Below are 17143 nucleotides of genomic sequence, written 5' to 3' on the forward strand. Positions count from 1 at the left end.
GTAGATTTTCTGTGTATCTTGTCATTGTATGTTTCATTAATATTGAACTAATCAAACACTAACATCATATAAATTAAAAGAAAGAACGCTTGGGGCTGGTGTCAGAAACTGGTTACATTGAATGCCCTGTGAGGGCTATTTACTAAAAGTGAGGATTCAAAGTGAGCCTCAAATAAAAGGCCAAAGTAGCTGATCTGGAAACAGATATCGGGAAGCATTTTTCTAGTTTAGCTATTTTGACCTTAAATCTGAAATTTACATCTGGACAAAATTCTGGATTTTACATATTTCTACTCATCCTGCGGCATACTTGTTTTCCATACTTGTGCCCCCACCCTCAGGGTCCCCCTCCCGCCCGGCTCTGGAAAGGGGAAAAGGGGTAAAACTTACCTTTTTCCAGCGCTGGGCGGGGCGATCTCTGCCTCCGATCCTCCTCCGTTCCGCCCCGTCGGCTTTCCTATGGACGCTTGCGTGCTCTCACTGTGATTTTCACAGTGAGAATCACGCAAGCGCCTCTAGCGGCTGTCAATGAGACAGCCACTAGAGGATTTGGGGGAAGGCTTAACCCATTAATAAACATAGCAGTTTCTCTGAAACTGCTATGTTTATAAAAAAATGGGTTAACCCTAGCTGGACCTGGCACCCAGACCACTTCATTAAGCTGAAGTGGTCTGGGTGCCTAGAGTGGTCCTTTAACCCCTTAAGGACCAAACTTCTGGAATAAAAGGGAATCATGACATGTCACACATGTCATGTGTCCTTAAGGGGTTAATACAGAAATGGAATGTAAATCCAGAAACAGCCGAAAATGACAATAAATGAAATACCCTCAACAGACAAAACATGTCAATCAAAAGTGAGAGTGACGTTGTAAAAAGGTCAGATATTCTCTCACATCCCGAGCAGATCTGCTTCCATTACAACGTAAGATTTCAGTATTCACAGGCGGTGCGTGGCGTTTTATTTTTTACATTTTTTTAATTGTTCGTTGAAGGTTGACCTTTTGGGTCTTTTCGAGTAAACTTGCCACCTCACCGGCCTTTGCTACGTTCTCCTGTCCTTTAATGACTTCAAGCAGGAAGAGTTACTGAACAGATTGTCATGTGGAAACCTATTCACTAAGGTGAAATGAATAGGGATATCATTTATAATTGGTGCGGTAATAGCTCCGTGATCCAAGGAGACATCTGACTGCCTTTTCTGGGGCCAAAAAGGAATTTTTTCCTAGTTTGTTGCAAAATTGGAAGAGCTTCAAACTGTTTTTTTTTGTGCCTTTTTTTGGATCAACAGAAAAAACAGATATGACAAAGGCTGAACTTAAAGGAACCAGAATCTCTTTTTCAGTTTTGTAACTATGTAGCTACGTCATTGAAAACTGAAATGCAGGCTAAACTAGTCAAGCTGCAAATTTTTTCCCAAATCTACTATTTTAGCCTGAAATATGGGTCTCAATTCACCAACATTTGCTTTCTAGTGTATAAACCCTAAACGATTTTTACATCACCAAGAGTTGTAGAAAACCGACATTGAAAGATTTAGACCGGCTTGACCAGGTTTCCTGCTCAGTGAGTTCATTGTTTATCGGTAGACACCCTTCAGGAGGGTCGGCCTGGACAATGTGTATAATAAACAACACGACATCTTCAACTCTTTATTCAACACAATTCATGTTGACACAGCTGTATTTACACAAATATACAAATCTGTATAAATAATATAATTTATGGCAAAAATATGATTTAAACTGCAGTGTGATTTTTATTTTGAACATCCTGCTGAAACAAAAATACACACTATTAAAGCTATAGAGGTTGGAGGCAGAATTCCCTTTTTTTTTATTTTATTTTTTTTGCAGTAAATTGAAGTTAATGCTAATGAAATCTACGACCAGACAAACACGTTTCATTTTAGCAACATTGCGCTACTTACAGGATGGGTCACTCTGACGTCAAACAAACCACAGTCAAAGCAATACTAAGTTTGACTACAATACCCCCCGACAAGGGACTCACAGCTTTCTGTGTTTAATCCTCCGTGCACATCACACTAGTGGGACGCATTGTAATTCTTGTAGGGCCAAAGAGCTTGCAATCTATTGGAAGTAAAAATGCACTAGCTATATAAAACATCTATCAATGCTAGATCTGGGAAATATAATTGAAGAGAGACTCCAAGTGAAATTCTAACATCTTCTTCACATATTCATAAACCATTAAAATAAACTTTTCATCCCAATATCTCCTTAAGTGTTAAATACATTAAAATATAATTTATCATAAAGTTAAGTTATACATTTAATATATATTGATTCAGTACTGACTTCCCTCTATATCATTTTGTGTCACTGTCTGGGTCTCATTTTTATTGATGTTAGACACCTATCCACCCCCACTTCCAGCTAAATCACTTTCAGCACATTGGATTCTCAATGGAGTGACAACTTCAACTGCTTTCCTGAGTTCCTTGTTGCTGTGACAAAGAGCAGGAGAACCATCCGTAGATGGGTTCTCCTACCATCATCTGTCAGTCAATCTTCCACATATGCATATACAATTGGTACAGTCAGTATGCTGAGAATTAATTGTTAACCAGGGGGAATCTTTTATCTAAATGTCTCTAAAAATCTATACATTTGCTAGCAATTGTTTTAACACAATGTATAGACAGAATGATATGCTCTTTGTTCAGAGCACACATTCATGTACCAGTTGGAGGTCCATTTAAAAGCATTAAAAGTTAATTATCCCAATCATAAAATAAGGCATTCGTGAGCAAAACTTTGTGAGTTTACTGCTGTGCATTGCTGGCCAGACGTCCCCATTATAACTAACAGAGCACATTTATCATGCGGCTCATATTAGTTTCAGTGGGACATCAAGGATTGGCTATAAAGTTCCAGCCACTTCCTATTTCAGTGGATGGAACTGAAAGAGGATCAGAGGCTAGGGATTTGCTGTAAGAGGAACACATTTTTAGTAGACTACATTGTATGGCTTATAAATTCACCTTGGAGTCTTTCATTAAACCCCTAAATTGGACTGACTCCTTATGAATGATTGATTTACTGGGATGGGTAACGATCAGGAGGACCGCTGACAGACACTGCATGCTGGGAAAAGACTCTATTCTGTTTCTTGAAAACACATCAGAAAGCTTTGGAGGTCTCCACGTGGGAGCAGAATTATCTGTGCCATGTTAGGGACTGTCAATTGTCATCAAACCCCAACATCCACAGTACCTGCAAACATGACCTGGCAAAGGAGCAGCGAATGGAAACATCTCATGCTAGGAGGGTCCGTTGTGATCGGACTTGTTGGTGCAGGGCTACTTGTGATTTGGACCCAGGAGTTATTTCCTGGATCTTCAATTATACTTTAGTAGCCAGTACCATGTTTCTTGGACCTAAAACCTACATAAATACACAAAGAAAACAGAGGAGCCACCGCTGTAGGGATCTAGTGTTGCTTCATTGCACCAGGCAATCGAAGGGATCACTGACACCCCATCAAGGGAGCATCTCCTTTCTTTCACAGTAGATTTGGAAGTTCCAGAGTGAGCAATAACTCTCTTCCAGCACTTAAACAGTCACACTCACAGTTGCTAAAAGGGAACGAGAGAGCAAGGAATGGATACTCAGTGTAGCTTTATTTCCATAAAGCAGTATATAAGCCACTGCTTTCAAATGGTCTCTGGGCAAACAGAAACCCGAGTCCGTTCATATAGACGCAGCTGTGCATCCACAGTCAATTCCTTTTCAGTCATTGTCCTTCGTCTCCGAAGATACGCTTTCAAACAATATGTCGCTCCCGTGTAAGATATCGCCCAGCTGAGACTTTGTTTTCAGAAGCAGCTGCGCCCTGCGACACATCAGCCTCTCCTGCTCCTGTTTCAGCTCGATGTAGGAACGCGAGAAAGTGTGGAAGATAGAAGTGACCGGGAAAGCCATGAGCAGAATTCCACTTAGAATGCTACTGAGTGCCACCACTTGTCCCGGAATACTTCTGGGGACCATGTCTCCATAGCCTACTGTCGTCATCGTGATCACCGCCCACCAGTAACATGCGGGGATACTGGTGAATTCCTGGGAGTCCGCCATTTCATTCTCAATCAAGTAGAGTAAGGGAGCAAAAAGGGCAATAGCCACACACAGGAAGAGGAGCAGGAGTCCGAATTCTCGAGTGCAACGTCTGGCTGTGAGCCCCAATGTCTGTAGGCCCAAGGAGTGCCTGGCCAGGCGCATCACATACAAAATTCTCAAGGCACGCAGTATGCGCAGAACCAGGCCCACTTTGTCCAGGTAGCTGTTTCCAGATCCTGGCTTCTTTTGCCCAGTTGAAGTGTTGTCAACGACCAGCGTGATGTAGTAGGGCAAGATGGCTACAATGTCTATAAGGTTCAGTGGTCGCCTCAGAAAAGCAAACTTGCTGGGCGCCTGGATGAAACGCAGCAGGAACTCGAGGGAAAACCAGCCCACGCAGACAGACTCAACGATGAAAATATTGTAGCACATTTTTGAGCACTGGCCCTGGGAAAAATAAAATAAAAATTAACATGTTACTGATCTGGTTAGTCTAATAACAATTATTTCATTCTATTGTGAAACAATGCATTGCTTTACTGTTTCCCTGTTCCAGGCCTCCTATCATAGAACGTCTGGATTCTCACTCAGTATGACGGGAATTGGTGTAGTAAATGTAAAGAGAGAGCCACAAATTCTAAATTCTGACACTGGTTGAATCATTGCGCACTGACCATTGCCTTGACGATTTGGTGTCTAAAAGCTTGATGAACCTTTTCTTTAAGGTTTTGCATAGATGTATAAACACAGAAATAAAAAAACTAACACATGCTTAAATTCATGAAAGAAATTCACTATAGAAAGTCCTACATTTGCAGCAATTGCTCCGACATTGCGGCTTCTCATGATGTCAGCTCTGTGAGTGTCTGCACCAACTAGTATGTGACAGCGTATCTCATAACAGAAAACCCACTGGGATACGTATACATAGCCCGATTTCTTATACTAACCGGGATCGGCCTGATTATAGCTTTTACCTGTGCGCCTGCATGGTCTGCATTAATTATATAAATAAAAAGTGGCTACTTGTGACAGGTGACGCCAGATATAGCATATTAAGGGAATGTAATGGCTAACGTACTGCGCACTGCGTGTTACAATGAGAATACAAATAATACGAATTAAATCACTTTCCTCTACTCGAGCAGTTCGTACACTGGGCACTGATTACCAACACAGAGCACAGACAACGCATTGTTTATTAATTAAACACGGAATTGTAGCGAATTGAATCTAAATGGCGATATCTGATCTGGAAGGATTTTTACATTGGCTATAGTCACTGTTTGGCCATTTCAGCCTAAATTTTGTCATTTGGTATTTAGTTCATTACAATTCAGAGTTTAGCGAATTAACTCATGTCTCAAATCACTTTCAATACACATGAACATTCACCATATATAGGCTACATTAAAAGAATCACTCCAGGCACCATAACCACTATCGCGTGCCATGACTGAACATGAAGGTTCCAGCTATGCTTGCAATTTATGTTGTTTGTTTATGCTGCCAGGAATCGTATGCCGATGATTTTTAGATGGTTGAGGTGTTAGCAATGACCGCGGTGTGTCCTGTTAGGGTCTGAAAGCAGTAAATGGCCAAGTAAATCGAAACATTATGGAGTCTAGCGAGCAATTGTTTTGTTTGGTTTGAGTTTGAGTTTTAAAGGGCAACTGTCTCTTCTCTGGAATTTACAATACATTTATTTATTGAATACAACATTGAAAATCACCTATAACTTGTGCTAAAATTTTTACTCATGAGATACTCCTTTTTCTTTTACGTTTATTTTAAATATTTACCAAATTTCATCAGAATCCAGTTCAGACCAGGCACAGTCAGGGCACACAATGCAAACGAAGTGGAGAAATCAAAACATTGTTACATGTCTCCTCCTTTCTGTGTATAACAATGATTACCAGGGAGCTAAGATGGAGGTGGCGCTCTCTATACTGACTGCCAGGTGTAAAGGGCAGAGCTTATAACAATGACTGACAGGGAGCTAAGATGGAGGTGGCGCTCTCTATACTGACTGCCAGGTGTAAAGGGCGGAGCTTATAACAATGATTGACAGGGAGCTAAGATGGAGGTGGCTATCTCTATACTGACTGCCAGGTGTAAAGGGCGGAGCTTATAACAATGATTGACAGGGAGCTAAGATGGAGGTGGCGCTCTCTATACTGACTGCCAGGTGTAAGGGGCGGAGCTTATAACAATGATTGACAGGGAGCTAAGATGGAGGTGGCGCTCTCTATACTGACTGCCAGGTGTAAAGGGCGGAGCTTATAACAATGATTGACAGGGAGCTAAGATGGAGGTGGCTCTCTCTATACTGAATACCAGGTGTAATGGGCGGAGCTTATAACAATGATTGACAGGGAGCTAAGATGGAGGTGGCTCGCTATACTGACTGCCAGGTGTAAAGGGCGGAGCTTATAACAATGACTGACAGGGAGCTAAGATGGAGGCGGCTCTCTCTATACTGACTGCCAGGTGTAAAGGGCGGAGCTTATAACAATGATTGCCAGGGAGCTAAGATGGAGGTGGCTCTCTCTATACTGACTGCCAGGTGTAAAGGGTGGAGCTTATAACAATGATTGACAGGGAGCTAAGATGGAGGTGGCTCTCTCTATACTGACTGCCGGGTGTAAAGGGCGGAGCTTATAACAATGATTGACAGGGAGCTAAGATGGAGGTGGCGCTCTCTATACTGACTGCCAGGTGTAAAGGGTGGAGCTTATAACAATGATTGCCAGGGAGCTAAGATGGAGGTGGCTCTCTCTATACTGACTGCCAGGTGTAAAGGGCGGAGCTTATAACAATGATTGACAGGGAGCTAAGATGGAGGTGGCTCTCTCTATACTGACTGCCAGGTGTAAAGGGTGGAGCTTATAACAATGATTGACAGGGAGCTAAGATGGAGGTGGCTCTCTCTATACTGACTGCCAGGTGTAAAGGGTGGAGCTTATAACAATGATTGACAGGGAGCTAAGATGGAGGTGGCGCTCTCTATACTGACTGCCAGGTGTAAAGGGCAGAGCTTATAACAATGATTGACAGGGAGCTAAGATGGAGGTGGCTCTCTCTATACTGACTGGCAGGTGTAAAGGGCAGAGCTTATAACAATGATTGACAGGGAGCTAAGATGGAGGTGGCTCTCTCTATACTGACTGCCAGGTGTAAAGAGTGGAGCTTATAACAATGATTGACAGGGAGCTAAGATGGAGGCGGCTCTCTCTATACTGACTGCCAGGTGTAAAGGGCGGCGCTTATAACAATGATTGACAGGGAGCTAAGATGGAGGTGGCTCTCTCTATACTGACTGCCAGGTGTAAAGGGCGGAGCTTATAACAATGATTGACAGGGAGCTAAGATGGAGGTGGCTCTCTCTATACTGACTGCCAGGTGTAAAGGGTGGAGCTTATAACAATGATTGACAGTGAGCTAAGATGGAGGCGGCTCTCTCTCTATACTGACTGCCAGGTGTAAAGGGCGGAGCTTATAACAATGATTGACAGGGAGCTAAGATGTAGGTGGCTCTCTATACTGACTGCCAGGTGCAAAGGGCGGAGCTTATAACAATGATTGACAGGGAGCTAAGATGGAGGTGGCTCTCTCTATACTGACAGCCAGGTGTAAAGGGCGGAGCTTATAACAATGATTGACAGGGAGCTAAGATGGAGGCGGCTCTCTCTATACTGACTGCCAGGTGTAAAGGGCGGAGCTTATAACAATGATTGACAGTGAGCTAAGATGGAGGTGGCTCTCTCTATACTGACTGCCAGGTGTAAAGGGCGGAGCTTATAACAATGATTGACAGGGAGCTAAGATGGAGGTGGCTCTCTCTATACTGACTGCCAGGTGTAAAGGGTGGAGCTTATAACAATGATTGACAGGGAGCTAAGATGGAGGTGGCTCTCTCTATACTGACTGCCAGGTGTAAAGGGTGGAGCTTATAACAATGATTGACAGGGAGCTAAGATGGAGGTGGCGCTCTCTATACTGACTGCCAGGTGTAAAGGGCGGAGCTTATAACAATGATTGACAGGGAGCTAAGATGGAGGTGGCTCTCTCTATACTGACTGGCAGGTGTAAAGGGCGGAGCTTATAACAATGATTGACAGGGAGCTAAGATGGAGGTGGCTCTCTCTATACTGACTGCCAGGTGTAAAGGGTGGAGCTTATAACAATGATTGACAGGGAGCTAAGATGGAGGCGGCTCTCTCTATACTGACTGCCAGGTGTAAAGGGCGGAGCTTATAACAATGATTGACAGGGAGCTAAGATGTAGGTGGCTCTCTATACTGACTGCCAGGTGCAAAGGGCGGAGCTTATAACAATGATTGACAGGGAGCTAAGATGGAGGTGGCTCTCTCTCTATACTGACTGCCAGGTGTAAACGGCGGAGCTTATAACAATGATTGACAGGGAGCTAAGATGGAGGCGGCTCTCTCTATACTGACTGCCAGGTGTAAAGGGCGGAGCTTATAACAATGATTGACAGTGAGCTAAGATGGAGGTGGCTCTCTCTATACTGACTGCCAGGTGTAAAGGGCGGAGCTTATAACAATGATTGACAGTGAGCTAAGATGGAGGTGGCTCTCTATACTGACTGCCAGGTGTAAAGGGCGGAGCTTATAACAATGACTGACAGGGAGCTAAGATGGAGGCGGCTCTCTCTATACTGACTGCCAGGTGTAAAGGGCGGAGCTTATAACAATGATTGACAGGGAGCTAAGATGGAGGTGGCTCTCTCTATACTGACTGCCAGGTGTAAAGGGTGGAGCTTATAACAATGATTGACAGGGAGCTAAGATGGAGGCGGCTCTCTCTATACTGACTGCCAGGTGTAAAGGGCGGAGCTTATAACAATGATTGACAGTGAGCTAAGATGGAGGCGGCTCTCTCTCTATACTGACTGCCAGGTGTAAAGGGCGGAGCTTATAACAATGATTGACAGGGAGCTAAGATGGAGGTGGCTCTCTATACTGACTGCCAGGTGCAAAGGGCGGAGCTTATAACAATGATTGACAGGGAGCTAAGATGGAGGTGGCTCTCTCTATACTGACAGCCAGGTGTAAAGGGTGGAGCTTATAACAATGATTGACAGGGAGCTAAGATGGAGGCGGCTCTCTCTATACTGACTGCCAGGTGTAAAGTGCGGAGCTTATAACAATGATTGACAGGGAGCTAAGATGGAGGCGGCTCTCTCTATACTGACTGCCAGGTGTAAAGGGCGGAGCTTATAACAATGATTGACAGGGAGCTAAGATGGAGGTGGCTCCCTCTATACTGACTGCCAGGTGTAAAGGGCGGAGCTTATAACAATGATTGACAGGGAGCTAAGATGGAGGCGGCTCTCTCTATACTGACTGCCAGGTGTAAAGGGCGGAGCTTATAACAATGATTGACAGGGAGCTAAGATGGAGGTGGCTCTCTCTCTATACTGACTGCCAGGTGTAAAGGGCGGAGCTTATAACAATGACTGACAGGGAGCTAAGATGGAGGCGGCTCTCTCTATACTGGCTGCCAGGTGTAAAGGGCGGAGCTTATAACAATGATTGACAGGGAGCTAAGATGGAGGCGGCTCTCTCTATACTGACTGCCAGGTGTAAAGGGCGGAGCTTATAACAATGATTGACAGGGAGCTAAGATGGCGGTAGCTCTCTCTCTATACTGACTGACAGGTGTAATGGGCGGAGCTTATAACAATGACTGACAGGGAGCTAAGATGGAGGTGGCTCTCTCTATACTGACTGCCAGGTGTAAAGGGCGGAGCTTATAACAATGATTGACAGTGAGCTAAGATGGAGGTGGCTCTCTCTATACTGACTGCCAGGTGTAATGGGCGGAGCTTATAACAATGATTGACAGGGAGCTAAGATGGAGGTGGCTCTCTCTATACTGACTGCCAGGTATAAAGGGTGGAGCTTATAACAATGATTGACAGGGAGGTAAAATGCAGGTGGCTCTCTCTATACTGACTGCCAGGTGTAAAGGGCGGAGCTTATAACAATGATTGACAGTGAGCTAAGATGGAGGTGGCTCTCTCTATACTGACTGCCAGGTGTAATGGGCGGAGCTTATAACAATGATTGACAGGGAGCTAAGATGGAGGTGGCTCTCTCTATACTGACTGCCAGGTGTAAAGGGTGGAGCTTATAACAATGATTGACAGTGAGCTAAGATGGAGGTGGCTCTCTCTATACTGACTACCAGGTGTAATGGGCGGAGCTTATAACAATGATTGACAGGGAGCTAAGATGGTGGTGGCTCTCTCTATACTGACTGCCAGGTCTAAAGGGCGGAGCTTATAACAATGACTGACAGGGAGCTAAGATGGAGGCGGCTCTCTCTATACTGACTGCCAGGTGTAAAGGGCGGAGCTTATAACAATGATTGACAGTGAGCTAAGATGGAGGCGGCTCTCTCTATACTGACTGCCAGGTGTAAAGGGCGGAGCTTATAACAATGACTGACAGGGAGCTAAGATGGAGGCGGCTCTCTCTATACTGACTGCCAGGTGTAAAGGGCGGAGCTTATAACAATGACTGACAGGGAGCTAAGATGGAGGCGGCTCTCTCTATGCTGACTGCCAGGTGTAAAGGGCGGAGCTTATAATAATGATTGACAGGGAGCTAAGATGGAGGTGGCTCTCTCGATACTGACTGCCAGGTGTAAAGGGCGGAGCTTATAACAATGATTGACAGGGAGCTAAGATGGAGGCGGCTCTCTCTCTATACTGACTGCCAGGTGTAAAGGGCGGAGCTTATAACAATGATTGACAGGGAGCTAAGATGGAGGTGGCTCTATATACTGACTGCCAGGTGTAAAGGGCGGAGCTTATAACAATGATTGACAGGGAGCTAAGATGGAGGCGGCTCTCTCTATACTGACTGCCAGGTGTAAAGGGCGGAGCTTATAACAATGATTGACAGGGAGCTAAGATGTATCTCTCTATACTGAGAGTTTGAGATTCCTACTTTAGAGATTCAATCATTAGTTTGCTGAACCTATGAAGTGTTTCTTACTCTTGTTTTGTCACTGAGACATTAAAGTTACTTATGTAACCAGTGTTTAAAGGGGCACTATACTGCCAAAATGTAATAAATCATTGTTTAGTAGATATACCCCTAACATACATGCATTTAATTATGCATTGTTCATTGCAGCATATTTAAAAACAGCTTGCAGATCTCTTGTCTGCAGCCTTTGCAAGCCCTCCCCTTCTAACCCCGCCCAGACTTTCTATGTCTGTCCAATCACAGTCTTCCCAATGCAGCTCAATGAGAAGTCTTTACAAGGCAGGTGCTCTGAGCAATTGCTGCCTCTTGAGTCTATCTCCACTGAGCTGAACAAACCAGGAAGTAACAGGACTGATGTCTGATTGACAGCCAAGGGATAGTAACAAGGTTAAATTATAAACATGCCAACTTTTACTGAAAACTGCACTTTTTGTAAAAACACACACTCTTCTCACATAAAGCAATTAGTAGAGATAACGTTCTGTATGGGGTCTGGAGTGTCCTTAACTGAAAGACTCACCTTTTCTTCCTCCTCTCTCAGTTCTGGCATTGTGCTAATGGAAAGATTTACCGCTGTGATTGTCACAAATAAGACAGACAGACAGGCAAATATCTTTCCTGGTAGTCCAGACTGTGGTTTCTCCACCATGTCACGGAGATGACGCATGCACTTGTTGAATTTGGTCTCTTCCTCGCATTCGGATGGATTCTCATTCTCAATCAGCTCATCTTCCCTCAGGTTTAACTCTGCAAACTCTTCCATTTTCTGGATGTATCTCCTCCTGCAACACCATTCCAGGCTGTTCTCCTCAATACCCCAGTACAGAAGCTCCTCCTGAAAGGACAAGGCACACATTTCTCTCAACAACCGGAGCTTGCCCACCCGCAGAAAAGTCAAAATAGTTCTGAAAGCTCCCGGATTCCGGTCAAAGAAAAATTCATTGCAAGTCACATCGTAATCGTCACAAATGTTCAAGATTTCATCAAAATTGCTGCAAAGTTTCAGCTGACCCAAACGTGTCAAAGGGAACTCTTCCAGGGTCGTCCACGGTAGAAGATACCGGATCCCCCCGACATTAATGATTGCATGGTGCTTGCGGTCTTCTGGATGAGCACTTTTAAAGAGGTCCTCTCTTGGATGGATGAGCTTTGCTCGTTTGTAAAAGATTCCCTTGAGTGATTCTGTTTCCGTAAAGATGTTTTGGTTGAAAGAGGTATCGGAGGCGCAGCTCAGGGCACTATAGTCATAGTCCGAATTTTCTCCACCTAGAAGAGTCATGTTGAAATGAACGGATCACATTGCTGGAATGTCCCACCAGGAATATTCTGCAAATGGGAAAAAAATATTGATTATACTATAAACTCTACAGAAAATGTTCAGATCAAAGCCCCTTACCCTTTAAAAAACATGTCATTGTATACTTTAAGGTTCAATATACTGCCTAATAAAGGTGTGAATATGCAGGTGCAGTGATCATGCAAATTGTAACAATACAATATGAATTACAATATTATTACAACTATCATTTATACATAATGCTATTTTTACTAAAAGAATGGGAGGTTGTAAAGTTTGCAATATTTATTATGTAAGAGTGGCATTCATCACTTCAGATTAACACCGTTTCACACTTATCACAGTCTATTACAGGTGGCCCTGCGGGCTTACAGAATCGGCAACAACCAGAATGCAATCAGCAGAGGGGGTCACATTCTCTCACTCTTCAAGGCACACTATAGCCACCAAAACAACATCATGCCCCTCCAGTCTCACTGCTCCATTCTCTGCCATTTAGGAGTTAAATCACTTTTGTTTCTGTTTATGCAGCCCTAGCCACACCTTCCCTGGCTGTGACTCACACAGCCTGCATGAAAAAGAAAATATTGTCATTTCCAATCAGATATTAACTTACTTTAAAAGATGTTATCGCCTGCTCTGTAAATGTAACTTTCATCACACACAGGGTCTAACAAGCTACTAACAGAACAGGAGACACGAAATTCTAAATTAAACAAAATTAGCAATAAAGGAAGTGTAAACATTAGATGACTCTTTACAGGAAGTGTTTAGAAAGGCTTTGTAACACATGCAGGGAGGTGTGGCTAGGGCTACATAAACAAAGTGATTTAACCCCTAAATGGCAGATAATTGAGCGGTGAGACTTCAGAGGCATGATCTATACACCATAACCATTTCATTAAGCTAAAGTTGTTTTGGAGAGTATAGTGTCCCTTTAATGAAGGAGAAAATTATTGTTAGATCCGGTCTGGAATTTTTTTTTTTGAATTTAGTAAGGGTTGCTATACACATCTGCAGTATATAGCATGTGAATTAGCTGTAAAATGATCACAGTGAAAAGGTAAGAATTATTGTATAATTATTACCATTATGTATCAATCTATTCCCACAAATAAAGATGATCTGATTGACTTTTAAAAAAACTCTATATCTTGTGAAACCGTTTACTTTTCCTTTAACATGAAAATTACTTACATGTTAAATGTATTCTATTTGGTCAACATTGTTTGGCTTTTGTCTTTTTTCCAAGTGTTAAGTTAATGATAAAAATTTAATTATATAATTATTGCAATATTGAAAAGTTATGTCTTCACTTAAACTGAAAACCTAATCGGCCTGAACGGTTTGGGATAGAATGGCAACAAGTATTATTATGCAGAATGGCTATGCATCATGGGAAATGTAGTCCACTAATATATAAAGTGCCACTAAGAGATCAAGAAATTGAAAGACCATATAACGCAATCTTCTTTTTAAACATATGGTGGCGCTGCAGGCTTGAAAATCTACAGAGTGGAAACAATCTTGTCTGTGGGTTATTACAGCTCATTCCGCTCCTCACCAATAACTAAATTACAATGTAGAATTTAAAGGGAACTATCTCTCTCTCTCTCTCTCTCTCAAAAATTATAAATAAATTAAGTTGCATTTGAATTGCATATGAGAAGAGAGAGAAAAAAAAAGGCACGTGTTATTTTGTGAACTCAATCAGAAAAAAAAGGAGCAAAAAGTTCAAAATAGGAATTTTACTGAAAAGTCAGAAAGAGCAGCCCCCGGAGTATAAATGGTTAGGGAGTAGGAGTTTTGTGGTCAGCATGTGGCTTATTTACTGTGCGGACACCCAGTAATGGGGCAAACCCTCTTTCCTTCGTCCCACCGGGCGCCACTTCTCCTGTCATGGCGAGTGATGAGTATTCAGCTTTTGCACGCGCTATATGCTGATCTGGCCAGTCACTCATTGGCTAACTCTGGGACAATGCTGGCAGCAATATGACATATCTCTGCACATACAGACTCCAAGCACCATCACAACTTCAAAATACTGGCGTAGTTAGAGTGCTTGGAGTAACCCTGTAAGTAATGAACTCTAAATGTAAATCCAAACTCTACGTGTGCAGGGAAATCATCGCTGAAATGACTGTACAGTTACTAGTATCGCGCCGTTACAAGTGTTACGTTGGTTGTTCATGGATAACAAGGTGTTAATTTCTGGAAAAAAAAAAAATCACAAATATATATTTGTTAAATATAGGGATAAGGAAACATAATATTAATTATCGAAGTGACGGTTCCCCTTTAACAGCAATTCAGTGGCTAAATATCGCTTTCTTATACAAGTATATGTGACTAAGAATGAGGATGAAAAATACTGTGTCCCAAGCAAAGGGGCTGGGTTTTGCACAATGGGGGATCCCAATCCTCCATTTTAGGGAGATTATAGGTGATTTTACACACCTTTACACAGTGGCCGCACTGGTCTCATTGCAGCTGACCCCACCTGGTTCCTCCTCGGTGACTGAGGTCATCAAACATGATGATCTCAGCCAATCCATTGCTTTCCCATAGGAAGCACAGGGAGACTATTGCACATGCACAGCAAAACACCGTTCAGCGCCAATTAGCATCTCCTCATAGAGATGTATTGAATCAATTTACCTCTATGGTAAACGTTCAGCGCATCCATGCTGCAGGGACACCAGGACCGCTACATTAAGCTATTAAATATACATTGAGCTGCAGTGGTTCTGGTTACTATAGTGTCCCTTTAATAATTCTATAATATACAAATATAGTTTGTTTTTTACTGTCCTCCTGTTTTCCCTTCTCATTGGTTACTTTTTCTCATTTGATCTGTGAACCAAACGGTGGGAAACTGCCCCAATCAGTGTCCTGTAAGATATATACATATTATTATATTATACAATGTTATACCATGTATATATTTTGCAGCTCACTGATTGGCCATATTTTTCACCTTTTTGGTTTGTTGTCCTGATTTGGTTCCCGAATCAAAAGTTAGCTTAGCCGAACCCACAACCACCTTAAACTCAGCTGTCCCGAAAAATCATTTTGTTCAGAACCGAATTATGTCCCTTAATAACATCCGCTGGTGCACTGTCCTTAGCGTATATATGAAGAGAGAATCCGCTTACAATGTACAGACAATGAATGATGTAGAGGGAAAGGGAAGGACAATCACAGCCAAACCCTCTCTAAACTGTCTTCTGTTCTGGACAACTTGATTGCTTTCCTCTTGACAATAGAGGTCATTATCGGATGACAAACGCTCACCAGAAATGTGATGGGTAGGAGATATAAGGGGAGTGGAAGCTTTGAACGAATATATAAACAGTCAGAAATACATACAAAAATGATTTATTCATCTGAAATGGAAGAAATCAAATGAAAAACATTAAATAAATACATTGTAGAGCATATTAAAATACCTTCTGTGTAATTTTATCACACCGAGCACTTCAAGATAATCCTCTCCTGAAAATTGAAAGGTTCATTGTTTTCGATACAGAAACAAAGTATTTGTTAAACTAAACTAAAAATATTTTAAATTGATTTTAATACAACACATAGTTTTAATTTAAAAAATATTTATTTGAAACGTCAGTGAGATTTGTTTTACAGAAAACAGCAGAGCCATGAACTCCATCCTAACGACATTCCCATCCTGCCTACGTTAGCAAAAATTCTGATACTTCGGTCTTCAGGTTACGAGATTTCACTGGCTCCGAAGTCGTTCCTTAAGTGTACTAACAGTGGTTTGGAAAATGTCTAGGGAACCGTGTTTTGAAAATTGGAAAATAGCTGAGAAATACATAAATTGTGCACTGCTGGACTGGTTATCTCTGTTTTAGAAAATAAATACCTTGGAGTTTATTGGTTTTACAAATCTACGGTGAACTGGACACTTAAGAAAATTAGACATAAACTGTTACACTATGAGTGGTATTCATTTTATTTTCACACTCCTGGTGTTGTGGTGGAATCTCGGTAAAAATAAATTTAGTAGGCCGAGATTACCACGTGGCATGTGTACGTGCATATGCTGACGTATCGATCAGTTGGTTGCACGAGGCAAGATACGATCAGTAGTGTACGGAGCATGTGCAAGAATACAGGATGTAGTATTCCCCTCCTCCATTGTGCTGGACAGGCCATGCGGTCAAGCAGGAAGTTAATTCTTATTTGTATTGATTGGTCAAGAGAATGTGCGGGTGGAGCTTAATATGGGAGGAGTTATGTGCCTATATAAGGAGCCTGCACTATTGTCCGGGGCTCAGAACTTGCTGTATTTTGGTGACATAAGTCCCTCTGAGTCCCGATCGGTGATCCAATAAAGAATCTCTTCCTTCCTGAAGAAACCTGTGTCCATCTCTCTGTGCTTGGCTTCCGTCAGTTTCTCCGGTATCATTTGGTGCATTGGCCGGGAATCTCATCGTTCAACGGTAGCTGAGAGGCAGAGGCGTGAGACGGTCTATCTTTGCCCACGTTCTCTACGGCTGCACCCCTGAACTTCTGCGTGGACCTCCCTTCGTCTCGGCGCCACTGGTCTGTTGTCCAGGAGATCATCGGCCTCTACGTAAGAAGTGCTGGGGTGTCCCCGTCGATGAGTGTGAACTCAGGTTCAGGAACGAGGAGGTAAGACAACTGCTGTTTTAGACGGCAGACCCACTAGGGGTATACCGATTGTGCGGTAGGCCCATAAGGGGTTTGAATTGTGTATGG

At 42.8% G+C, this 17143-nt stretch overlaps 1 protein-coding gene across 1 annotated transcript in view; it reads right to left on the bottom strand.

The window, feature by feature from the left end:
- Positions 1-1638: 1638 nt before the first annotated feature.
- Positions 1639-17143, bottom strand: part of KCNG1 (potassium voltage-gated channel modifier subfamily G member 1) — a 37932-nt gene continuing 22427 nt past the window's right edge. The window contains exons 2-3 of the mRNA XM_063459693.1: positions 11624-12429; positions 1639-4525 (exon numbers count right to left, since the gene is read on the bottom strand). Of these exons, the coding sequence (XP_063315763.1) occupies positions 3755-4525; positions 11624-12382 (1530 nt within the window). The 5' untranslated portion in view covers positions 12383-12429 and the 3' untranslated portion in view covers positions 1639-3754. The remainder of the gene's footprint in view (positions 4526-11623; positions 12430-17143) is intronic.

The sequence above is a fragment of the Pelobates fuscus genome, chromosome 6 (assembly GCF_036172605.1).
Source record: "Pelobates fuscus isolate aPelFus1 chromosome 6, aPelFus1.pri, whole genome shotgun sequence".
Taxonomy (NCBI): domain Eukaryota; kingdom Metazoa; phylum Chordata; class Amphibia; order Anura; family Pelobatidae; genus Pelobates; species Pelobates fuscus.